The 27,123-nt window shown below is 36.7% G+C and overlaps 1 protein-coding gene across 7 annotated transcripts; it reads left to right on the plus strand.

Moving 5' to 3' along the window:
- Positions 1 to 1,041: 1,041 nt before the first annotated feature.
- On the plus strand, positions 1,042 to 27,058 carry TMEM156 (transmembrane protein 156). 7 transcript variants are annotated; one of them, XR_005626523.1, is made up of 7 exons: positions 1,042 to 1,146; positions 5,473 to 5,754; positions 7,034 to 7,282; positions 9,488 to 9,595; positions 12,778 to 12,885; positions 13,776 to 13,888; positions 18,143 to 18,160. XR_005626523.1 is itself a non-coding variant. In XM_039699132.1 (7 exons), the coding sequence occupies exons 1-6, from the start codon at positions 1,047 to 1,049 to the stop codon at positions 18,241 to 18,243; spliced, it is 948 nt and encodes a 315-aa protein (XP_039555066.1). In that variant the 5' UTR covers positions 1,042 to 1,046; the 3' UTR covers positions 18,244 to 18,246; positions 26,512 to 27,058. The 7 variants fall into 7 exon arrangements, 6 of the variants coding, with proteins under 6 accessions (XP_039555066.1, XP_039555065.1, XP_039555068.1 ...); XM_039699132.1 differs by lacking the exon at positions 13,776 to 13,888 and adding an exon at positions 26,512 to 27,058 and having other exon boundaries at positions 18,143 to 18,246; XM_039699131.1 differs by lacking the exon at positions 13,776 to 13,888 and adding an exon at positions 26,518 to 27,058 and having other exon boundaries at positions 18,143 to 18,246.
- Positions 27,059 to 27,123: the final 65 nt, after the last annotated feature.

Consider the following 27,123-nt stretch of genomic DNA (forward strand, 5'->3'; position numbering starts at 1 on the left):
TTTCTTATTTTAATTTCAACAGTATTACTTCATTTGGGTAGTACTCAGTATTTAATGGCTTGTGGGAAAAATACGTCAGAAAACTTCTTTCTGAATTAATGAAATCCTTTATACTGCATTACTCTATATTTCAGTTGTTTGTTTTTACATATGCATTATTCAGAGTAGTTTTATTCTTAACATTTCAGAAATGTTCTTTGCAGTCTCATCTATAAGAAAAAATTATAGAATATCATGGTGGTTGTCAGAATTAAATACTTCACTTTTAACTGGAAAGTTTAGCTGAAAAATTGTGACTATGATGTATAGAAATAGCAATGGCTCTATCCCATCTTCTTGAGGTGTAAAGAATGGTAAAATGCAAACTGAAGACACTTGACGGATTGGCAACACATCTGACATCTTTTAAGAATACAGCAGCAATGATAATATGAACAATTCATCCTCAGTTCATTGTACTTAATATATCACAGATTGCCAGGTCAAAAACTTTAGATTATAATGATCAAATCAATAGTCTATTAAAGTCTGAAAGATTCTCTGTTACATAACGTTCCACCTAGCCACATGCAAATATATATAAATAAAACAATAAAATCCCCGTAACTGACTCATGTGATTCTGAATCATTTTTATAATGAGGATCTGACTCATTTTTAAAAAATCTTCTTGGCCAAATTAGAACAAAATTCCTTCACAAAGATAACTGATTTACTGTTTAGCAGGTATATGAAAGTGGTTATTAAAGGGTTTTTTAAGTAAAACTTCCACAAACATATAAAACAGTTGTTGTTTTTTTTCTTATAGTCATTGTGGTACATGAATTTAATGTTGAGCATGTTTGAATGAATCATCTTCATGATGGTGAAGGCCATGTAAGAACAGGATTTGGATTTCTGCAAGTTAATGCAGAGAGAAGTGAAAAGGAAAGTCACTATAAGAAAAGGAAATGAATCGATGTTATTTTGCGTAGTGTCTGCACTAAGTGAAAAGCTAAACCAGAAGGAAGTTGCCATCACTATGCTAGATGGGAGTGCTTCGGTGACATGTGCTTGCTTTTGAGAAAACCAGTAGTCTTCAGATTAGGACTAGGGATAATTACCGTGTTTATTTTGTGTTTGCCTGAATTTTTCAAAATCCATGAAGGTGAGTGATGAGCTTTTAAAAGAAACTTTTATTTATTCTGAAGTCTGCAATTGAAAAGTTGGCACATGCTTTCCCGAAAGCAGTGGTTAGGATGCTGCACACATGGAATTTGCAAACAATATAGACTCTTTTTGTTAGTTTTTTTACCAACAGAGTTAATTATATGAGGTAATTTGAAATGAGTTTGTAGTTCATTTACATACACTGCAAAATTTTTGGTAACTATTTCCATGCATTTATTTTTATGGCTTTTATAATGAAGAAAGTAGTGGAAATGCTAATGTTCTTTTATAGCATGTGCTCATGTCTTCAAAAACAACTTTTTAGAAGTTTTTATACTTAAATGCTGTAAAACTTTGTACAATTAGTATCTAGCAATGAGATGCTGTGTGTGAAAGCGATATGTAGTGGTAACCTGACAAAAAGTAGAGCAGAATGGATGTAACTGAGTAAAGCAAATCTTGTAGCATAAATGCCAAATACTTCTTTGTGATCCTAGAGGCTGATACTGAATTTAGAATAAATGTAAACTATGCATCTGTGCAATTTACTTTTTTAAAATTGCATGAGTAAATTAAAATAGTTTTTTCACATCCATTCCTAAGAAAGCTTTTGAATAAATAAGTGTTATAATAAAATGCATTCCTTTGACAAAGAGTATATTCTCAGGCATCATAACATAATTTCTTTATGAAGCATATAATTTTCTGAAATAATTTAGTATCAAAATATCCAGACTAATTTACTTATATATTTTTTTCATTAACCATAGATTGGACATATCAGTAATTTGAATATAATGTATAGATTGTTATAGTTTATAAATGAACAAACTTGGTAAGCTGTCATAAGCTTTGAATATAATATTTTATAACTCAGTTTAAGATATTGGAATAATTAATGTTTTACCTCCATGCAGAAATAAACAAAGTATTTGTAGCACACATCATCCAAATAAACAATTACAGGACTGTTACCAGAAGGAAACATTAACCTTAGTGTCAAACATCCAAGAATAATTACATTTTTCCATGGTAATTTTTCTAGATTGCTCTAATTGGCCATGCTTTAGGCTGCAATAGTGTGATCACTGCAATTCTGTCTTAATCATAGCATGTCTAAAATAAAATTCTGAAGTATATGTGCGGAACAGAATTATAGTTGGAGCAGCTCAGATTTATATTTGGAAAATTAGAATTATTGCTGCATTTTGGATGTTTTAGAAACTAAATTACTGTATAACAGACTGTGTAATGATGTCTAAATTGCATTAGAAAGTAAATATGTTGAACAATTTATTCAAAATCTCTAAGGATTTTGGGTCTCTGGTTCCAAAAAAAACCTTCTGTTGAAAACTGGTTTTATTTCAGATTTTGTGACAAACCTAAAATATACAGATTTTTTTTGTAAATGTTTCAAATTGCTGGTTACACTATGATGCTTCAGCAGATAGAGTTGTTGGAAATCTTTGAGATGTGAAATATAATCACTGACTCTTCCTCTGCAAGTTCCTAAATGAATGGCAGAAAGCTCCTAATTCCTGGATGTCTTATCCCAGGGGAAGTTCCAGCATTTACTTTCATTCTGGAGAGGGAATAAAAATGGAAATTTATGATTAAATAAAAATTTTGGGGGAGACCAATTTGCAAAAAAAAACCAACCAACCAACCAACCAACCAAACAAAAAACCCCTTTATTTTTTTTTAAAGAATACAGTTCAGCATTACCAGAAGTAAAATGTTTCCTTTCTATTTGTAAAGCAGCCCACTTGTTCGGTTACAAGTCATTGAACCTTTAAATTACACTGATTTAGAGTAGGAGGTTATCCTTTTGGAGTCTGATGCTTTCAATCCCAGTCCTATCCCTTGGGTCCTGCTACTTGATGGAGTGTATCTCCTTTAATCTATCAGTTGTCTATTCCCCAATTTGTACCATAGGTCTTGTATCTCTACAGTATTATGTGGCAACTCCAGCTTCCATGAGGAAGTGATAAAAAATGCAGCTGTACACGCTGCTGCTCTCACTCAAAACAGAATGCTGCAGATCAAATGAAAAAGAGTCAAACCCATGCAAAGTGAAATATTTGCTATTTTCTTAATGGGGAGCAAGTTTTTTATGAATTTTGATCTTCCCTGTGAATAATTTCATTTTAATGGATTTGGATTTTATATGAAAAACCACCCTGTAAATAGAGGTTTTATAGAAGAATTTAATAATCATAGAACTTCTTAACATTAAGCATGTGGTTACAGGTCTTTGAATATAAAACAGTTCCCCAGAGATACTTTGCATGGTTTCATCTCAGCAATCCTTTTTTACTATTCAGGCTGCCTGTGTTCAGATTTCACAAAACCCTTTCCAAATTTCTAGAGCGGTGTTTACATTTGGGAGGTTGCCTCCCAGTTCTGCAGTAAGGAGCAAGGATGCTATGGCTCTCTGTCTGCCATGTAGTCCACTGGGAAAGTGCAGTGTTGTTGCAGCCCTCCTTCAAGTGTTCAACAATCTGAATCTCTCCTTAGAAAGGCCACAGTCCTGTGATGTGGGAAAAAACAAGTTTGTTTATGCTAGATAGTAATTTGATCTGCTGTCTCAGTAGAGACCTTTCAAGAGGATGGTAAGCACCCTCCCTAACTCAACCACATTCACACCTTTTCTACTCAGATAACATGCCTTTGACACAGCTGCAGCGTGGCTCACAGGCAGGTCTGGGATCTGTTTAGCCATTTGTGAAGTTCAAAATGGACTTTGCAGTGCTGAACATCAATGTCTGCCACAGTCCAGTCAGCAGATTCCCAAGTCCATGTACAGATTTATTGGTGAAAAGAATATGTTAGGGAATTGTGATTAGTTGCCCTTGAAAGCTGTAGCAGTGGTTTTAGACTGGTTGCCCAGATGCCATGGCTTGAGTAAACATTCAATTTTTGCTCCTGGCCCATCTCCACAGACAAGTTCTACACAAAATGCCTCTTTCAGGTGGAAGAATTTGATCTCAGAAGCCTGCTCCAGGACCTGTTGTGTGGGTCAGACTGTAAGCAATTCAAGGAAAATTCTGTGTCTTGCCTCAGAGAAAGATCAAGCCCTAAATTTTGTATGATATTCTTCCTTTTTATATCAAAAGGAACTTTTTGTTACCTGAGTGTTTTACATTTCAATTTATTATGTTTTATAAGGAGTTCATAGCTCTCTGATGTTGTGTTAGTAAAGGGAAAATAATTGACTTTGACATTGGAGTTGGGATTTTATTTCTGTATCCTGTCTGGAATCTCTTACTGAATCATTTCTGAGGTCAACCTGCTGCTCTGTGAGCACTGAAGCAACTAAAGGCTATATTTTGCTCTCTATACATAAGGGTTTATGATCACATTGCTCCAGTTGCTCATAATGGGAGTTAGATACAAAATTTTCCTTTTATAGAGATGCAAGGGTACTACTAGAGTTGGAAACATAGCTATAAAACTGTAGGTTAGTGCAGCATCAGCTCTGGGAAGTGGTTATTCATACATATTTCATGTTGGGGTCACACAAATTTCTTTATTCTTGAGTTTTTGTATCTGAAAAAGTACTTCAAAGTTACTGAAAAAGTGGTTCAAAGTTAACACAAGCAAAAATTTTCATGATGAAGCTCTACTGTAAAGTGGAAGACAAATCACACTCATTTATAACTGTGTTTTTTGCTGTTTTCCAGAACTGCATTAATGTACTCTAGCTATGGTACTTTGATACTGAAATTTGACTGTGAATACCAAACCCAAAGGTCATAATTAAACTCCATGTTTGTTGACTGAATATAAGAGAATGTGAGTGGTATGGCTGGAGCATTCAGCAGCATTTCTGTATATTTTCACTCTGTGGTTTCAAGGTCATTTGGAAAGAAAGCTTTCTTTCTGATTATTGCTACTTCACAACATAAATGCAGTGGAGTGTTGCAACTGCACTGTTCCAGGGCTGAGTTCCCTCTCCAAACAACTTTTCTCTTCTTTTGAAGAAGCATAAATGTGCTTTTTCTTCTTTTGAAGAACAGTCAAATTGGAGCAGCTTTGAAATAGGAATGTGACTAGATACCATCAGAAATTCCAATTACTATTGCAAGAGTTTTAATATTATTCAGAAATAAAATCTAGTGTCAAGCTTGTGGGAAGACTCTGTCCTTGCTTTCTCTTACATTTAAATGATGCATTTAACATCCCATCATAATCCTCATGAAAAAAGGAAAAAAAGTGCATTTCATCATAAGATGGTTGGAATATCCACTACCTGATCCTTCTAATCACATATTTGTCCATGTGTCCTATATGATTGACTAACGTAGAACTCTTTCTTTTACAGCTAACACTGTAATGGTGTCCTGCAGGGATACCTGTTCATCAAGTAACACCACTTTTCCACTTTGTACTTTTGACAATTCTTACAAAAGATCAGTGCAACAAAGAAGAGAAACCCAGACCATTTTGCTGAAGGTCATTATAAATAATGCAGATTTCCAAAATATTCCATGTATTTGCCAGTCCTCCTGGAGGGAGCAACAGTCCCACCCTAAACAGAGAGCGTATGAAACCAAGAGGGATATGAATGTTGATCATCAAGGATCAGGGTCAATGGCTAAAAAAAGTAAGTAGGATAAGAGAAATACTTAATTTTGAAGTAGCTAATTACAAAATAAAAACCAAGTCTTTATTTGGTACTTAGAAGAAAATTATATGCTCCTGGTTATCTATGGTCTTTGCAAGTCTATGAACAATGGTGGTTTTTGGCTTTTATTTGCATGGCTAGAAAATGCTGATTTTGTGCCAGATTCTCAGTGGCATTCATTCCTGCCTGTCAGTGAAACATGTCAGTAGCATGTAGTTTCTAAAGTATTTAATTTATTTCTAAGGAGTTGTACTTTCTGACAATTTTTCAAGCTGAATTTACTTTTAAATGTCATTATGGAACTCTACACATAGATTGCTGGCATTATGAAGATAGGCTGTATCTGAAGAACTAATGTAGTGCGTAACTATTCTGATGGCAACTATGGAGGAAATAACCATTTTTGTGTTTGTAGTCTGCATTATCATCCACTGTGTAGTATCAGGAATGGCCTTACATGTTTTATAGAAAGCAGCACTGACTAAGGAATGGCACAGCAATACAGAGGAGAGATAGCAACCCACATCTTTTCAGAGCAGTAGCAGCCCATTCCTTCTGTGACACATACACTTGCAAATATCTGGAAATCTTTGGGGAAGAGGATGCCTCTTTCTAATATTGTCAGCAACAGGGGCAATAGGCCAAGTCCTGAATATAAGAAATTCAGTTATTTTCCAACCATATATTTTCCTTATTACAAAATAGCTGTCTTAACAAGCATGAAAAATAAAAGCTTATATATGGCCAACCTCTGTTCTCAGTTATACCTGTACAACTAACACTTTTGACAATATCTCACCTGTTTATTGTAAACACAGCACAAGTCTCACATATTCTGTGGTTTGAAGCAAAGCAAGCACCTCCTGCAACTGATAGCAGATAGACAGTGTGCACTTCAAATCTCTGTCATCATGTGGTTTCTGCCTGGGTTCTATCCTTCTCACGGCCTGATTTTTGCCTGTTGCCTTTGACAACTGACAGCAAAAGCAACAACAAAAAAAGGTGACAGTAAAGCAAAAAGGGGTTATAACCCAAAAAGGGTTACCTTTGCAGGGAAAATGTAAGAGATAACCAATGCTCTTCAGATCTGTTCAGACTAACTTTACACAGTATACATTTATCCATCTTTTTCCTAGTCAGCGATGTAGAAGCCTTTATGTTTTTGCAAATGAGACAGAGAATTCACTGTACTTTTTGAGAGTTGTCTCTTAATCTACCACTTGTGTAACTGTTTGGTTTTAATTTTTATTTCCAAAAGCAAAAGGCGCTCTTGAAGTGAAAACAGAAAATGCTATTTTTTTGGATAAATATATAAATTTCACCATGGTTTCCAAGAAAGAAGCGGAGCATAATATGAACTACCTGGTGGAAATCCACATCAACAATTCTATAGTCGGAGGACAAAACACAACCAACGAACAACTAAATCATTCTTGTCTCTTGGCAATGATGGAAGACCAAAATGACTGTATAAATATTTCACTGCAACTGAAGTCTTATATGGAATGTAAGTTACAAAAGAAATTCAGAAAGGAAATCAAACAAGAAACAATATAATCTTGCAAAAAATCTCAAGTAGGTAGTTGTCTGCTTCTAGCAACCATTTGAGATACTTAAATATTTCACAAGAAGAGAAATATTTTGAACACCCCTTATTAAAAAAAAAACAATTCATAGTAGACAGCTGATGATTTTTGTAATGATTTAAAGCAAATTTGAAGATATTTAAATATTTCACAAGAAGAGAATACAATTTTGAACACCCCTTATTAAAAAACAATTCATAGTAGACAGCTGATGATTTTTGTAATGATTTAAAGCAGGTTTAGCTGTACCTTTTTTTTCCTAGAAGAAATACAGCAAAGTAAAGATCTGTACATTGTTTCTTGCTTAGCAGCAACAGACTCACACATTGCATGTGACAAAACCTGGAAATACAGTTTTCCCTTTCCTGATAATGACATAACCCTCTTGTCTTGGAGGTAAATTTAAAAATCCCTGTTAACTATGGTGATAATAGAATCAGGAGATAGGTTTGACCATTCTAATGTTGTACTGCAATAGCCTAGTATATAGCCTCACTACAGTATGCTTAAAAGATAAATCTTCAGCTGAACTGAGCTTAGTTTCCCCAGAGGACAACTTTCAGCTTCTTATATTTCTCTTTGTGCTGCAAGAGTTTTTTGTTTGATTTCCTGACCATAGTCAGGGCTTCCATTCTGTCTATCTATGATGCTTGTTATTTGGAAGTTGCTGAATTATTGCATTCACTTGGTTTTGCATGGAAAATATATTTTTTGTACCTTTGCTGGAAAAAATATGGTTTTAGAGTTGGATTAATATATGTTAAATAAGTCCAGGGAAAATCCTAGAGAAGCAAGGGCAGCTTTGGATTGTTTTGATTTTTTGTTTGGATTTTTTTTTAATATGTGTGTCTAGCCATGAGAGAAGCATAATTTGTAACTTGCCCTGCTAACTTGTGTCAATACTATGAGCTAACCATCCTTTGTTAATACTGATTTACCTGGGTAGCAGTAATCTCATATTAGCATTGAAAATTAACAATATGTCTTTTTTTTCTCTCTTCTTCAAAACAACCAAAGAGGTGCTCAGGGCTTTTACTAAGCAAGGCTGATAATCAAGTCGTTACAAGCCACTACAAAATGGGGTAGACTGCCCTGTTTAAAAAGAGCCTAGATTACTGTATAAAAGATATTTTTAGTTCTAAATTAGGAGGGATGAGCCATGGGGTAATTGGCATTTGCCTCATGAGTTCTTGATGGAGAAGATATCAGGGAAGTTGAAGTCTAATTATACTGTTCTATGTCAGGGAAAGGGAAACAGTAGTTTGGCTACAGTCTGTAATTTGGTTTTTCATGATTTATGGTAACATAGCTAGTTTTTAAAACAGTTAGTTGACAGTGCTAAGGTATGCATTAATTTGCAGCTGCCAAAGAAATTTGGAAGACCATTCAAACAACCAGAGGGGAAAGTTCTCCACATCATTCCTTTGTTGTATACAGTCCTGACTTGTACTAGTTATTGAACTAAATCCCTGTGGAATGTGGGTGCACTTCTGCAGCAGCTGTTGTCCAAAAGGGCAGCTTACCTCCTGTATTCAGTCCCATGTGATTTTCCCTCAAGGCAACTTTAAATTAATTCTCCAGAGGGCTCCTGTTGGTGGCATTTCCTCACTTTTTTATAAGAAAATTTCTGTATGTAGAATCTTGCCTTCTCTCATATATGAAGATAGATCATGAGGTTAAGAATGCCAGTAGAGGCCAATGTTGGACAGTGGACCACTCCCTTCCATGCTCTATGCAGACAGAGGGGACATGTATTACCCTTCTTCTACCCTAAATATAAATGTTCATCTTTGAAGCATTTTCATTGGCTGAGTTGAAAAGTTTTCATTCACTCAGTCATCTGTATCTATTTCAGCCATGGGGAGATATATAGATATAGAAATAGATAGAGATATAGATATAAAAATACAGGCAAAAATTAAGATAAATTCTAGACAGGAAACCTAACATCAAAAGGCTGAAAGAAAAAGGCATAATCACTTTTTTGTTTGTTTGTTTGTTGTTTTGTTTTGTTTTGTTTTTATCTGTGGGGATAGGCACAAAACCTACCAAGAAGGAATGTTCTGCTTTTCTCTGCTGCTGGTGATTTGTTGCTTAATTTTCTCTCTTGTACATTTTATGGACAGATCCAATGTGTATGACAAAGATCATTTGGCTCACTCTGATTCCAGTAGTTTTTGTGTTTACTATTTCAATCGTCATCTACAAAATAGTCCAAGAAAATAAACGGAACTGTAAGTAACGAAAAGTTAATCTGCATTAATCTAAATTTCTATGCAAGTAAGAATATATTAATTTATAATAACAAAAATGTTGATTATTATTGTAGCTCAGACACTGATATTTTCATTGTCAAATGGTAAAAGCTTCTTAGAGACTCACTAAAGTACTCAGAGATGGTTGATAGCATTACCTCTCACATCTTTGGTGGGTGCAAAAATTGTAGATGCACATCCAAGCTCGTTGATAGCAAATTAAATGTGGGGGCTTTGATAGATGATTGGTAGTGATATGAACTTCTGGTTTCACACTGATTTCAGTAGATGAAACAGTTACTGTTAAACTTCGTGGAAGGTTTTAAGCAGAAATGCCAATGACCAGTATAAGTGAATTGAATACCCTTTCCTTCCTGAAGGTGATTCATTTAGGTGACAGTCTGAAAAAATTATGGGATAGATATGAGGAGATATACATTCATCTGTCTGTCCTAAAAACTGGCTATTCAAGTTCATTGGTGGTGTAATCCCTTGCAGGGCAACCAAGGTGGTCCTTCTTAAGCTGAGAGCTGAATTAAGCCCAGATAACATTACATCCTTTGCTATTACTTCAGCAAAGAAAACATTGCTGTGATTTCTGAACCATCACTATTGACTATTCCAAGTGATTAGAACTTTGCTATGAGAGAACTTGCCATTAGTTCAGAGATTGAAACAATTGTTTCTAGAATATTCCTCCAGCCATGTCAGGCTCTTCTCTTGGGATACAGGCTGAAATCAGATTTGCAATATTTTCTCTATTCAATTTACAATGAATAAAATAAGAATAAAATTGTAGGAGTACCCTGAGCTTGAGACTTTTAAGCAATCAAGATAAAGTCCTTTGCACAAAAACAGTGCTGAAAATTGAACACTTGTCAGCTTCTGGTCCTTGTTTCTCTTCCCAAGTCAGAGGTAGGTGGTATCAGGAGCACATTACCTTTCATCATTGTTCAAGAAAAGAATATTACTTAAGCTGTTACCTGAGGGAATAACTCTCAGGTGCTTTCCAGGAGCACATTACCTTTCATCATTGTGAAAAGAATATTACTTAAGCTGTTACCTGAGGGAATAACTCTCAGGTGCTTTTCACAGCATTTTCCAGAGACGTTCTGCTTGTGTCAGCCCTGAGCAGGCAGAATGCCTCCAACAACCAGCATTTAGTTGCTATTGCCAGGCAGGTTTGCATTCCCCCTGTAGTTCAGAGGTGCTGAAAGGAGACCCTGATCACAGGGGTAGTAAAACAAAAAATAAGCCATAGCCATTCCCCTGATCATCCTTACTGTATGCACAGAAGGAGCAACAGAAGTCTAGCTTTAATTATAACTGAACAAAAAGAAAAATAGTGCCCACACACAAAATATTTCTGTGATTTTTTTGCATAATGTAAATACTTTATTTATATATTTTTAATCAATAAGCAAAATAATTGCTTGAGATGTCAAGTTTGTACCCTCTCCATCCCAATAAAAGAAACTCCTTACCAGATTATGTTGCTTAAAATACATGATATTTTACTTGCTTTACTTATTGCTAGAACCAATTTCTGAGACCTATTTCATGTATATAAAACCCCACAAAGTGTAAGTTAGGACTTTGTAAGTGGGCTATTAAGTGCTCCAATTTAAAGGACTTTTGTTTGTAATTTGAAAACTACTTATAAATGTCATGTCTCTGATTTTCTATGCTTTAAGTCATAACATTCTATTTTTAATGTAGAACTGTAAGTAGTGATGATTAATGATTTAGTACCTTTTTTCTTAATCATCACTTTTTTATTAAACTCAAGTTTTCAGAATCATTATGAACACAAACAAGGAGGAAGAGATGCCCTTTTGAGGCTTCTAATTACTGACTAGCTTCAAAGATATATTTTCTGATGATTGAGGAAAAGTGGGTTTATGAGTTAAATTTCTAATATATAACATTATAACCAACATAATTATGTTACTGATAAAAGGACAAGTGCATAAAAAATAAAACTTAAGATGCCACCTTTCACTGCAAGTCTATATGTTTTGTCAGTGGTGCTCAAAGAATAGAGCAGAACTATTAGCTATGTTCCTAAAACGTCTCTTATGAATTTTTTCAGCCATAATTCCGTAAGAAGTTTTTCTCTTCATTTCTGAGCAACACTGAAAGCTGTTAAGAAATGTGGAATTACTCATTTCCTCTTGAGACCTTGCAAGATATTCTGCTAGGTAGACTCCCATATTCTCTGAATCACTAAGCTATTTTCATGAGCGCATAAAATAAAATACCCAAATAAACTTGGTGGAAGTTACAACTGATCTAAGACAAAGGCCCTAAACTAGAAATTAATTATTTTGCCTTTTCCCTTCTGCTCTTGTCTCACAAACACTTCCAGAGCCTCCTTTGACATTAACTGTTACAGTGTGTGCTTGGGGCTTTAGCGCTTTAGATCTCCACTGGCTAGCCATAAAAAAATTCATGACCTAAATAATTTTAACTAATGAATTTCTTAGTGTTCTCAAAGGAAAGTGATAAAAATAAATTCTGTTACATAGAATTGGAGTAAGCCTGTCACCAGAAGCTGGCTGAGCCCTGGACTGCAGTCACTGCTGAACAGGGCTAACCACAATAGCTGCACGACCACGTGCAATAATCCCACTGTGAGCACAGCATTTAGAGAGCAGCAGAAGGATGGAAAGACTGAGAGTTTATGAACTGGGTGCTGAGGAACAGCCAGAGGTGCCCAGTCCAGCTCTAGCTTTGTCAGGGGTGTGGAGCTTGCTGTCAGACTGTGCTTTCCAAGATGAACACCCCACACTAGCAAGGAATCTGTCAGCTTCCTAGGATGCCCATACACTTCATCCTTGCTACTCCACTGTCAGCAGTGAGAGTCCAAACCTGTACTGGAATATGCACTTTTCTTCATATCTTTCCAAAATTTGTTCAAGGTACACAGTTTAGAGAAAGGCAAGGAATAATTTGAAAGGGACAAATCTGAATGAAATTTCTACAAAATTTAATTCAGGAAAATACAAATCATCTGGTGCTTGGTTTTCCTCATCACCTTATTCCAGCACCTTCCTAATTTTTTGAACACTTTCCAAGGTGTTCAACAGTTTAATAATAAGGGGTTTACAAGCTTTCCTTTTAATCAGGGTTGATGCTAACATAAGACATTTTGTTTAAAGCAGATTATAAACAAAGAGTAGCAACATCAGTTTCTACTGTTCTAAGAAGAAAGAGTTCCAGACATGGAAGAAGAACTGTATCTGCTACTAAAATTCATCCTTTTCCTGGTAAGTATATAAAAGTAAAACAAAATTTAACAAATCTTGAAGCATAAGGAGGTCAAGAAAGACCTTTTAAGACTTTCCTGTCAAGAGATACTTCAGGTTTGTTTCAGAGTTGCCTTGGTCCTACACAAATTTGATTTGGCTTATGTTAAGGAAACACTTTTTTGTTTTAAAGAAATAAATCTGACAACAAAACTATAAGAAGACTTATATATATAATGTGGGAATGCTTCTCCCAGTCTTCCCAGACTTTGAATTATGACTTTGAACTTTGAAATTTTTAATTTTTGGTCATATTGTGTGCCAGTTTTGAGGTTTGGCACCTGAGTGCTTTGTGTGTGTGAAAAGTATACAGAGATGTGCACATGTGTATGTATGCTCTATGTGTTTGTCATTCTTGATAAAATTTGCTACCAAAGCATGGAATGAATGGCTGCAGCAGGACTCAATAAATGGTTTTGCTGGCACTTCATAGCCTATTTCTAGGGTCAAATTCCCCCAAAATGCAATTTTTGAATTTCAGATAGGTAAAAAATTGTGGTCTTCGGAGAGTGTAGTATGCTTACCACAGATAAATTAAATGGCATGGCTAAACTCAAAGTTTGGATTCTAGAAAACTGGATTTGGCATCAAATATCTGTGTGAGTGCCAATTACCAGGTGTTGCTGTGTTACTGACATTGCTCAAAGAGTGAAATGTTTTAATAAATTTCATGGATTTGGGTTTTGTGAAGGGAGCTATATCTTTTTAAATATTAACGTGAACATATAGAATAATAGCTCTGAAAGGCAAACTAACCTCCCTTCAAAACAAGAAAAATACAAAGCTAGCAAATGAAAAAAAATGGTTTAAAATGACTTAAGGCTTAAGCACTTTGCTTTTTGTTTTGTTAGTTCTTCGGGAGTAAGAGGAGACTCAATAATTTATGTCTACAACACAGTATTTCATGGCATTTCAATTTTACCTAGAAAAGACTGAATAGCTTCTTGTCTGTCTGAACTCCCCTGTGAGTACAATTTATGCTTCTTGCTCCTAAAGCACTGGCTACCTCTGAGATATATTTATGAGCTCATTAATTTCATTCTGCAGGGAAGGAATTACCTTTCTGACATCTATTGTCTTGAGTAGCTTCACTAATATACCTGTTTAATCACATGTTCAGAATGGCATTTTTAATGTTGTATATCCAAGGCATTTTTGATGATGGGGTCTAATGGAAATTCAAATCTGGTTTTACTAGATTTTACTGGAGAGAATAGGAATCCTTATTGGTCTGTCATTCTCACTTTTAAGTGCCTCCCACTACAATCGATCCATGTAATCAAGAAAGAGGCTTAGTTTCATGAACTGCAATAATGGGGTTTATTTTAATATAAAATTCCTTGGTTTCATACACCATAATTTCAGTCAATCCAATCAATTTCATAGTTTATACCAATTTAATTTAAAATATAATCAAATCCATATGAAGAGTTTATTCTTTGCACAGTTGCTAAGCTTAGACTTTGTTACCATGCTAATGGATTACAAATGGCTACAGATCACTTTGTTGACAGCCCTTGACAATATTTTCCCTATAATTAGAGCATAGCTTGCAATCTTGAAAGAAACCATTGAGATCCACTGAAGACAATACAATCACCCTGGAAACACAGTAATGAGTACTTGAGAGGATGTGACAGTACGTCTTATAGATGAAAAGATGGATTAGTATTCCAAAAAGATTATTTGAAGAAAAGAAATTATAAGGAAAGAAAAAGATGGAAGCCTATACTTTGTGAATGAGAGTGAATTCTTAGGAGTCTTAGTAAATGACTGGCTTAATGTCACTGTGGTCCTACAAAAAAGTAATTTACAGCACGGATGTTAGTTTTGTGAGACTGTCAGTGGCTTTATATCCATGAGTCACTGTCATTAAGTCCAGTGACCAGAGGAAAGGGGGGAAAATGTACAGAATGTTCTCTAGGGAAGGATTAAATTTACAACCTTCCAAATTCACAGTACTGCAAAGGATTAAGCACATATAGTGAGGAGAGGGGAGCTTAATAGCATTCTAGTCATAAATGTTGATAAAATATTGTCTGGGCTGTAAAGCTAAAAAAGAATGCACTAGACCATGGGTTACACAAAGCACATTTTCTAGACTTTGGAGCTGGTCCTGCCATTGCATTTATATATAATAACTGTCCCTTGAATGGTGTGAACTGACAAAAGGAGTTTCCCTTAAAGGCATCCATAAGACAAGGGAAAGAAGAGAGGGTACTTATTTTTAGTGCAAGAAGTGTTCTTTAAGTGGCTGATCTGTATTTCCAGACACAGAGAATTTTCATCAAATAGAACTTCATAGTAATAACACATGGAAAAGAATCCATTAAAGCCACTTCCTTGCTTTGCATTTACTACAGAGAATCTTAGTGAGATTCCCACACATGAGAATTTTATTGCAAGAATTTCTTTGAAGTGCTTTCTTAAATTGAAGAGGCAGTAGAAGAGGTTTTAGAACAGCTTAATAAATTAATAATGGCAATTAGAAGGACTAGAATGTATTCCCCACAGAGTTTTAAAAGAGCTCAGAAACTGCTGAATTACCATTTGCAGCTTACTGCTTAAATCAGTCTCCCATGCAGATAAAAGGAAGAAAGTTATACTTACCCTGCTTTTATTCCTCTTCCTTAGCCCATTTTCCCTAAACCACTTTGGTACCTCTTCCATTGCTAGTAACTGACTAAGTGTAGTTATTCTCATGTAGCTGTAACCTAAAAAAAAAGGTAATCCTGGGCACATGGCACAAAATTACTTGTTGGGAGCAGGCCAGTGTGTGTGAACTGTATGCTACATTATTAAAAAAAAAAAAGAAAAGAAAAAGCAAGAAGAAATTGTAGAAAAATGAGATTGCATAAATGAGGGCATTTAATAACTAAGCTGAATCTGCCTAGTAGGGTTTGGAATATTCATTAACATAATTAGATGGGTTATACTTAAGTGGGAATTTATATTACTCGAATCTTATCACCATAAATTCCCATTCAGACTTAATTTTCCTAGAGTAAGAACAACATTCCTTGTTTATTTTGATTCTATTTTGAATGTGGCATAGGATGTGTTAGAAGAAAAGGATTGCTCTCATTCCTGTGCTAGAATTGGACAATAGGAATCATATTGTTAAAATCATCATGTTGTTGCTCTACAGTCTGTGTGGGCAGCCTTACTTCAAGCATAATACCTTGTTCTACATTGCTCAAACAGTATATTCATTTTTAGTGATATTCCATTGGCTCACGGAGTCACAGTTTGGTTCCTTACATTTTAGGACACAAGTACAAGATTCCTTGACTCAATTGTCTGGCTCACAGTAATGCAAAGTTAGTTCTGATGGATGGTAGTTTTATAACTCCTCATGAAAGAAGAGCATTGCAGGGTCATGGTGACAACAAGGATTCAGAGAATAAAACCTCAAACTTCCTGGTCTGCTGTTGTTTCCTGGACCATTTGGGGTTTATGACATCCATACTATTTGATACAAGTGGGCTTGACAACTGTAATTTGCACAGAAGAAACAACAAGACAAATTCCTTCTCATTTGAATTCCTGTATTGTTTTCTGTGCTATCCTATTAAAATAATAGTTCCTTTCCCACAAGATTAGAGGAAATAGGGGAAATTCTGCCATATCTCTTATGCGTTGCTACAGCTTCAGGTCAGTTGACATGCTGGAAATAGAAGCAACTGCTGGCTCAGCAGTGTCAGGGCTGGCATCCCAGCGAGTTCAGACTTACTCCTCCCTGTATTCTGCAATACGTTTTCTTTTTAGCAAACAGAACAGGTAAGACACATGTTCTACAACAGCAAATAGATGCAAAGACAAGAAAGAGAAATTTGTTTAATCTTGGCTAACTGAAACATCACCTATTTGGTGGTCCCTCTCAGTTCCTGACATAGCTGAATAGTTATCTTTCCCTCTGCAACTTATATGAATAATGCTGGCAAAAGCAAAGCTTCTCATAGTATTCAATATTTAACATAGACTCAAATATGTTAAATTTAACATAACCAAGAATGGTTACGTTAAACATAACCAAGAAAATTGTGAAGCCTTATTACCATTTTGGAGCTTTAAAATTTTTTTTCCATATAAAATGAAGGATAAAATCTATAGGATGCAGGTAACTTTAGGGAGCTTTTTATAGCCCCTGTATGCTTTCCATAGAGCACTGATGCACGAAACCTTTTCTCTGCTCAGTTTACATGCATGCAGAGCAGTGTTACACACAGGCACTGAAGGGGATATCAGCTTATATTCCCATTCTCTCCAGATTCATCCTGAGGGTCAAACGAGATCCATTGTTATTTTTTAAAAAAACTTTTTAATTTTTTGACTTTGCTTTTCATATTCAGCTGCTTGAGTGCCAAGATCCAAACTCTAATTTTAATTGCATTTGTAAAGAGAGAAGCCCAAATGATGGAGTCAGTGAAGAATGAATATAGCTAGATAAAAGTGACATAGTTTATCCTCTTGTTGTCAGCTCAGAATAAACCCATTTGTAGGTTTGCAGAAGTAATGGATAGTCAGGGACAGGATGGACCCAGAGTCAAAATATTATTTGTGTTCTAAACAGTTCTTTGAAAAATGCATTGGATAAACAACTCTGTGTGCACTTGCCTGACAGTGCTATCTCTGCATTTCCTTATCTGTGGCCCACTGAGATTAGCATCTGTGTGCTGAAGGCATCACCTCACCCCTTCCTGCTTCTGAGGTGTATGCTGTCACCTTTGTTGACAACTGGGTGATACCCAGTAGCTCTCTCTGTGTGTATGACAAATGAGCAGAGGCCACACCGTGTGCCTGTGACAATCTGTGCTGCTCTTATGTGAAAATGAGTCAGGAACTTCATACTCTAAGTTTCCATTGTTTCTGCTTAACTGGCTAAATGTAGGGGTTTGTATTTTGGGGGACATTTACATAACCTCAAATTTGCATGCTTTTGGATTTTCACTACAATTTATTCACAAATTTATTTCACACAAATGTATTTGCCTACCTTCAAGCTGCTTCCCTGATAGACTTAGAATCAGCACATTGTAGTCCTAAAAGTATTAAGAGGAAGTTAAATACCAAACATGGTTAGTATTTTCAGTACTGTCCATCTCTGTCTTGTGTTCAGATAGGTCTCAGTTCTTTTTCAAACTTGCATATGCAAGTCCAACACTCTGCAGATATATTTGCTGTTAATAATATGGATAAAAATTATTTTAAATTTCAGTAGTGAAAACCAGCAAACAACAGGTTCCACTTCCTGCACAGACCACAAAGATACTGCCTGTAATTCCTGAACAAGAGCACTGTCATGTGGATCAACTCTAGAAGGTAAGTAAACATCTTACAATCCTGATTGGTCTGGTTTGCCTCATATAGAAATGATAGTGTGGATATCTGAACAAAATAAATTATTACTTCTTCTAGCCAAGTGAGTAAGATGAAAAACTCGATAATGTGTATTGTGAGAGCTAGGTGGCATAAAAAGAGAATCAGTTTTGCTTATGCTACCAAAAGTGATCTATAATCATATGTGTTAGCCTAATAAACCCTGTGTGTCCCTGCAGACCTTGGTGCAAATTCTGACACAAATTTCTGGTGCAAAATATTGTGTCCTAAACTTTAGCACTGTGCTGACATTTTTTTCCTACAAGGGCAGAGAAAAAAAGCCATTTGCAAATGATCTCTGAAGAAAATTCCATATTTGAAATAAATAGCCTCCTTATGAAATTCCTCAAGCAAAAGAAATTGATTGCTCTGTTGTTCTTACACCAGTCAGAAGGAATGACAAGAAGCAGGTTTCTGTTCAGAACTGAAACTAATCTCCCAGTCCTAACTTTCTGCAGCCACTGTCCTGCAGCAATTGTTTCAGGAATTCCAGATGCAGGGAACCAAATCTTCATAGAAATGTGCAGTAAGAGAGATTTCTTCCTGAAAATACTTGTAATGTAGAAAAAAACAGATGCTACTTGAATAAGTAATACAGACTAATACTTCAAGTGCATAGGCCAGGTGATGGATACTTGCACACATGATATTATTGTGTATGGTGATTATTTTAGGTTAAAATCTTAAGGAGTTCCTTCTTTTATATTTCTATTTAAACTGGATGGAGTTTCATTGGAAACTCAATATAATGTCATGCTATCTTTTTATTGTGTTAAAAAAATATTGTACTGAAGAGCAGTTTGATTTTTGTACTTCATGTGGAACCATGAGGATGAAATTGCACATTGAGAATACAGCTAAATAAAAAATTTTGAACAGTTTTGCTGACAGAAGATGAAGTAAATTAATAACTGAGCTAGATTTTTTTTTTTGGTGTTTGAAGGAGATAGCTGGGTTATAGGATAGCATATTATAGTAACTAAAAATACCCCTGTTTAAGTGATTGTCATCCATAGATCTTGTGAAGACTTACAAAGATGAGAAGTTGTTAATATTACTATTTTTTAAATGAGGCTGTCAGGAGACACAAAGAGATGACATGACTTGGGAACTCTGTGACATAACTGAGAGCAGTTCCCAGATCATCTGAGTTCAGCTGTTTGCCATTTGGACTCAGTTTCTGACTAAGCAGGTGCTTTCCAGGCCCCATTAGCTTTCTGTAGTGCAGCTTCTTCCTTTTCTGCAGGGATTCCTCCTAGACAGTTCAGTACTACACCATTTATTTTTCTGGTCTCTGTCAACTATCATATCCATGTCTGCCAGGTAACTCCTCAACTTAATTGGTTTTTTTTCACTCTTGGCTTAAAAATAAGAAATTTCTAAGGTTGAAATAGGATGTGCTGCTAAGCAGGTGCTCACCTGTCTTCAGTGCCTTCACTTATGCAGTATTGTTGGCTGATCATTAGTATGCTTTGTTAATTCTGTTCTTTTTCCAGTTTTAGGCATTCACCTAAAACTCTTCTTTTACAAGCAGGGGGTAAAAGTCATGGCTCATTCCCATAACAATGTAACTTTTGTGTAGCTAGAGGTAGGAGTTACTGGGGTGACCTTTGCTTTTATTACCTTAACTGTTAGGAACTAAAGGAGAGAAAGAAGAGATGGAACAGCTTTTCAGATTTTTGGTTGCTCTGTGAGACAATATATGAGATCTAAAACTCTTCTTTTAGAAGCAGGGGGAAAAAGTCATGGCTCATTCCCATAAAAATGTAACTTTTGCGTAGCTAGAGGTAGGAGTTACTGGGGTGACCTTTTGCTTTTATTACCTTAACTGTTAGGAACTAAAGGAGAGAAAGAAGAGATGGAACAGCTTTTCAGATTTTTGGTTGCTCTGTGAGACAATATATGAGATCAAGAACACTTTGGGCTTAATTTCTCCCTTTCCTTAATCTCTGTGTGAATGACTGAAAGAAAAAGATTAGGTATCTTGAGAAAGCCCAAAAGCCTTGTTCAGTTCTGTACAGAAGCAGGCTTGCTTTTCCAGATAGTCTTCCTGTCAGAGGGACAGCTGGCAGTGAGGTGAAATCCAGATGTGATATGTGGGAATAATGCTGAATACATTGTAAATTGTAATGTTACATGACATTTTGTGGAAATATTAAATAATCCGGCTGCAGAAACTTAGATCTAGATATTGCTTTTCATCATGTTTTGTTTTGAATACATTTCTTAAAGCAATACTCTCTCAGAGCTGAATATGCTCTCAGAACTAAATACTCTGTGAAAATAATAAAAAGCACTTTCTGCTTTAGTTTTGCTTTACTTCCTGCAAAAACCCCCTTCTTCTCACTTCATCTGATAAGGTCAGATCCACATCATTACTGCTTGTGTCTGTGGGTGCCTCAGTTCCAGGAAAGCTTGCTAGCTTGTGGTAACTGAGTCTGGGGAAGGAAATTGTGATCTGCTTTTTGCATGAGTGTTGGGTTTGTCTCTGTGAAATCTCTAGAATGTGAAGTCTGCAGAATGCTGCTAAAGACTCGTTTGCTCATCGAGGAGAAGCTGTGTTACAAGTACTGCACATGAAAGCTAAGTACTGAGGCTGGAAAAATGCAAAAATAATCTAATTCCCAGAATTGCCAAAGACAGTTCTAGACTACCTCAGCTTGATGAAGCGTGGGTTTTTCTCTGAAGTAGGAGGTGGGGTGGAGATGAGAAGTATGTACCAGGCAGCTTCTTGATCAAACCCATCATCTTCGTATCACTGACAGTGCTCCTCTGAAGAGTGTGCATTTCAGACCACTGATACAAGAGCCTCAAATAAGGAAGGGTTTTAGGCAGAGCTAGAATCATGAGAGAGCTCCACTGGGGATACTGCTAACATCTGCCCTTCCCTGCCTCAAACCTGGCTTCTGTCTGGTTGGTAAGAGTTACTTCAATGCCTGCCCTGAATCAGACAGGCAAGATGAGTTATACTTTTCCTCATCTTCAGCCAGCTGGAGCTGCACTCAGAGAAATCATTAACCACAGCACGGAGTGTTTGATTTCTCTGTCAGGAAACTACCTACACAGCAGCTGTGGTAGGTGTAACAGCCGTTGTGAGGAGGAGGAAATGTAAAAGCAAGGATAACTGTGATCACGATCATTGTTGCTAATGAGCTGGAGAACCTGCTGATGGCTTCAGCAGTGGCCCTTAACACAACACACTGAAAGATGAAAGGCTGAAAAACATTGTTTTTAGCCATGGGAATGGTCTGGAGAGATCTATTTGCCTATTCTTTGCTTGTTGCTCCAGTCTGCAACGGTGAAGTATTACTCTTATTAGTAGATTGAGAGAGACAACAATAATCAATTACACATTACAATTTTCCACTGTTTTTCTTTTTATAACAAGAAAAAGACATTTTTTCCTATAAATGTCTTTTTTAAGCCTTTCGATTTAAGACAATACTGTTGATTATAAAATGTAAATATATTGATAAACATATGACTGTTCACGTGTTGCCATGTTTATCAATATACTTAGATCCAATTGTGTGGTCTATCTATCTATCTATCTATCTATTTTTCCACTGTTTTTCTTTTTATAACAAGAAAAAGACATTTTTTTCTATAAATGTCTTTTTTAAGCCTTTCAATTTAAGACAATACTGTTGATTATAAAATAACATTGATAAACGTATGACTGTTCACGTGTTGCCATGTTTATCAATATACTTAGATCCAATTGTGTGGTCTATCTATCTATCTATCTATCTATCTATCTATTCTGTGTGTGCACACAGAAATGCACCCAAATGCTTTGTTATTCACTATTGCACTGACAGCTAGTTCAGCTAATAAAAAATGTGCCAACTTCTGCACTTGCCTTTGCCAAAGGTGAATCTTTTCAGCGTAGATCACTCAATGTCTCTGTATTTTCTCGGTAACTATTCCAACTACCCTTGAGTACCATAGGTAAGAATCCTCCGTTTCTGCCATCTTTCATTAAACTACCATATTAGCAACTGTCCTGGAAAACAATGAATGAGCCATGTCCCTCAGGTGTTGAAACACACTTTACATATGTTGTGGTTTAGGAATGGTATTTTCCAATTCAGTAGTCCCGCTAAAACCACACTGCAGCTTGCTTCCCCTCCCCTCCAATTGGAAGCACAAAAGGCAAAGATCATGACTTGAGATATGAACAATTTAGTGGAAACAGCAATGAAATAAGAAAACAATAACAAAAGGTATAGGCAAGGAAACAATTTCCACGGAAAGCCTGGGACAATACTGACTGGCTCTTCTCTACCATTTTTCTCCCCACTGGAAACAAAAGATATAGGCAAGGAAACGATTTACACTGAAAGCCTGGAACAATACTGACTGGCTCTTCTCTACCATTTTTCTCCCCACTGGAAGGAACACCCTTCTCCTTGGAAGCAAGAATCCTGTATCCCTGCTCCTGGCAATGACCTGAGGCAGTATAGAAAAATCTCCTAGCCATGCCCACACAGCTCCAGGCTCACAGCTACTGCAAAATATTCACTCTGTCCTGGCCAGACCCCAGGACAACATATGACAACTGGATGTATTTCCTTAGTGCTGTGAGAAGATTGTGATATTAATTACCCTGATTTTGTTTAGATTGGAAGCATGAACATTTTATTCAAGGCATATATTTTCATTCAGAGGCAATGCTGTTCAGGTAAGAGCATGCCAGAATAAGGCTCTGGAGGCACGACTTTTCTGCCTATGCTAATGATAACTCCTTACTAATTTGCATGGTTGTAAGAAAGAACTGTTTATCCTCAGCTAAAAGAGAGATTGCATAGTGCTTTTAACAAAGCTTTACTTGCATCAACTGGTACTTTTAACTTTAAGAACTCTACTTCCATAAACTATTATTTTCAGCAGCTGTAAAATGTGTGATGTATATCTGGTTTGAGAAACCATGAGGACTAGCACTTCTAAATGTGCTTGATTCAGTGGCCATTCCCTAAACAGTGGGGGCAAAGAATAATTGAAGTAAGAAATTAAAGTGGGCAAGTAAGAGCCAAATCACCATACCCATGTGTAAGATGAAGGTGTTGGAGCATTCAGAAATATGGGTTTTTTGATGGTTATGTGAAATCATTGTTGAGTAGGGAAGGTTTTGGCTAAACTTTCCCTTGGAGGCTAAAGAAGCCTGCCTCAAGGAGTGACTTTGTGAGTCCTGCCCTTGTGACAATCTGTCTTTCCCTGGGGTGGGGCCATGTGGAGTCTGGGCAGACTGTGCAGGGCTCACTGGCCTCTCTCACACCAAAGCTGCACTTCAGTCTTAGAGTGGTTAGGACAGAGCAAAAGCCACGTTTGGCATGCAGAGAAACTGTGAGCCCTCTCCTGCAGTACCTCTGTCCTCTGCCTGTTTAAGGGGAAGGAACACTGTATTCTCTGAATCAAAGGCAGCATTAATAGAGTTCATGAATGGTTAGGGACAGAACAGTGTTCTATTTTGGGAAAATAGGGACAGATAGAGCCATGACAGTTCTTGAATGAAGTGCTGCCATTTTATGAGGAAAGAAAGAAAGAAGAAAAACACAGTGTCTTAAAGCCAACTGTTGTGGGCTTTTTTTTTTCCTTGAAAGTGCCCAGTGTTACTCTCTGAGCTGATGCTAGATCAAATTCACACCTGGTCACTATTACCCAGACATTTTATTTACTGCATCCATCTCTTTGACAATCAATACCTCAAGGACAAGATAAAAGAATCTTGGTATCCTGCATCCCATTAATTCTTATAATAAAACTTGCAGACACAGCAAAGACTGCATAAAACTAATGAAAGTTCCACATCAGCAAACACTGATTTTTAGTACACTGCCTTTTGTCATGTGTCTTTGTAAAGGGCTTTGAGATCCTTGAACACCTAAGGTGCTTCATGTGTCTGTAGCTCTTTCTGAATGAAAGTGTAGCTGCACAGTTAAATAAGACAAGTTGGTGTCCAGTGAATATAGAAATTAAGGCACAATCTTATCTTCAGGTGAAATGGATTATAAAACTGGAACATAAGGGACAGCACACAGTGTATGGCTAAAAAGATGAAAACCTCTGTAAAAAAAATTGTAAAAATTGTAAAATAGAAGAATTTGATGGGTCCCTTTCCTCTCTTACAATCTGAGAAGCATGTGAGCTTGAAACCCCCTATGGATGCAAGGGTTGGCACAAGAGATCAACAAGTCTATGAGAGGCTGTGTCTTATCCAGCAACATTCAGATTATCATCAACATCATTGTTTTCTAATGAAACACTCCCATAGGAAATTAGAAATTTGATTGTGCGTATCCCAGTCTAATGCCAGGAAATTTCAGTGCAGGTCTACCTAGGGTACTACCTGGCCTTTGGCTCACACTGCTGCTGCCTTGTGAAGAGGTCTTTAAATGCCATCATTGCTGAACTTAGTAGCACAAACAGAAAGTACAACTAAAAATATTCTTTGCCTGTTTTCCTTATGTGATTGTAGCTTTACAAAAATGTTTTTATATTTAAAAGACTCTCTCTCTCTCATCTGTCTTCAAGCAAGGCACCCACACAAACAACAGAAGATAGAATTATGCAGAGAAAACAGTAAAACTCATAAGACATTCTAGCAAAGGCATGAGTGAGCTCAGGAGTGAGAGGAAGATTACAGTTAAGCTGCTTTCATGCAGGTATTTGTGAAGAACAGTAGGTGTGATTTCAAATTGCTGGGATCCTTCCAATTATCCTTTTGACAGTTTTTCTGAAAAGCATAATTTCAGTGCTCTGAAGTGATAGTACTGTCGTTAAAGTTATCATAAAATTTGGTGTGAAGCTGCTGAAGGGAGAAGTTCCCAGTAGTAATGACCTACTGGCTTTGAGGGTTGGCCATTTCTGTAAGACTTCATTTTTTACACCATAATTCCTGTTGATAACTGTGATTCTAAGATTTGTGCCCTCAGGCAGCTTTAAATTGTTTTCAGAACTGTATGCACTCAATTAGGTATTTATTTTTTAAATATCATGAAAGGTAATTCCTCCTGTTTCTGCTTCCGTAAGAGATTCTAGTCTTAATTGCACATTAAAATGACAGCTCCTCTCAGCACAGAAAAGCTCACAGAATCAGATTGCTGAGCACATTCCAGGGTACTTGGCACAATTACTGGGTCCTGCACTAAATGCATGCCAGGCTGTGGTTCTCTCCAAAGGAGACACTGAGGGTTTCCAAGGGAAGCACTCCTGCTTGCTGGCATAGCTGGACTAGAAGGGGCACTGTGCAGGCCTTGCATGCCAGGTTGTGTTCTCTCCAAAGGAGACAGTAAGGGTTTCCAAGGGAAGCACTCCTGCTTGCTGGCATAGGAGCTGGACTAGCTGCACTGTGCAGGCCGTTTAAACCCCCTGCTCCATTAGCTGGCATCAATTTTTGATGCAGTGTATCCTGCCTACATTTGTCATTTTCTAGCTCACTCCGGCAACTGCTGCCTCCAGTATGATTTCACAGCCAAGGAACACTTCTGAACCCAGTTCCTGCCATATAAAAGAAAATGTAGACAGATGTTGTAATCAGGCCTGCAGCTATGGGAACTACCAGAATGGGTGACAAGCTATATTTGCTTTTTCACTCAATGTGCAAGTTAGAAGTACAGAAATCCTGTACTTCCACTCCACCCCTCTCTTTTCCTCCCTCAGCATTTTATAGTTCCCTAAAAGTAAGACAAGCTTGATTGGAATCTGGGAGCTCTGGGAGCTGCAATCCAAATTCAGAAGTGTCATTGATGGTTAGTGAGAAGCAGTTCAGTTGTGAATGTGGAAAAAGCTGCTTTCATTTTATCATTTCCAAATTTGTCCTGCCATATAGCAGTATAGTATGGGAAATGCAGTTGGGAACAGAAGAGCACTTCAGCTAGGTGGATGTGGTGAATGTTTCTGACTCTGCTCACCCTTCCATTGCCAGCTTCCCTGGCAGTGGGCAAGGCCTGGTGTGCCTTGCTCAAGTTCCTGGATCACACTCTCGTGGGGCAGGTACCTGAGCCACTTCTCAGCTGCCAGGTATCAGTCTCAGTCTTTGCTCCAATCTGATGTGCATCACCTATTTTGTCTGCTTTTTAGTTACAATGTTGTCTTCTTTTGTAATAAAGAGGAGAATTCATTATTGTGAAAGGCAAAATTATGACATTTGAGATATATTAGAGAAGATTTACCCTCCTCTTTTTTTCCTGATACTATTTTCTTTAGTTTCAGGTATCACCCTATGAAATACCAGCACTTCTGGATGAAAGAAGATACATCATACACCATAGAAGAAAGCATCCCCATTTCCAGCTTGGGGGGCTATGTTATCCATCTTTTAATGGGAAATGACAATTATGCATTTTAGTTGACAAGTTCCATTGTTTCCATCATAATTACTTTGTATTAAGAAAATATCAATGATGAACATGCATGTTTTGCTGCATAAACAACTGTGATAGCAGACTAGATTTCACATCTATTTTCTGTTCATTCAGGATTCATACTTAGTTATATGGTTGTGAGGTAATCCTTGTGATTATTACATATTTTTATCAGGGCAGAAATTTATTTTATATATTCCATAGGATAAGAAGTCTGTATAAAGGTAGGAATTATCCTCTACTTTCATGAAATGAGCACAATTTTCAAACTACTTAATGCAATAGATGACTAAGATGCCTAAAAGATACAGTTTCCGGCTGTTGAGAAGGGTGGCCAAAGTATTATAGAAGGAAAGAATTCTGTAGCATGTTAGTTTCTGCAGTAAACCAGGAAGACCATCATAATTTGTGCAGGCAATAGATGACTAAGATGCCTAAAAGATTCAGTTTCTGG

This window comes from Passer montanus, unplaced genomic scaffold, assembly GCF_014805655.1.
Source record: "Passer montanus isolate IOZ18808 unplaced genomic scaffold, ASM1480565v1 scaffold13, whole genome shotgun sequence".
Taxonomy (NCBI): domain Eukaryota; kingdom Metazoa; phylum Chordata; class Aves; order Passeriformes; family Passeridae; genus Passer; species Passer montanus.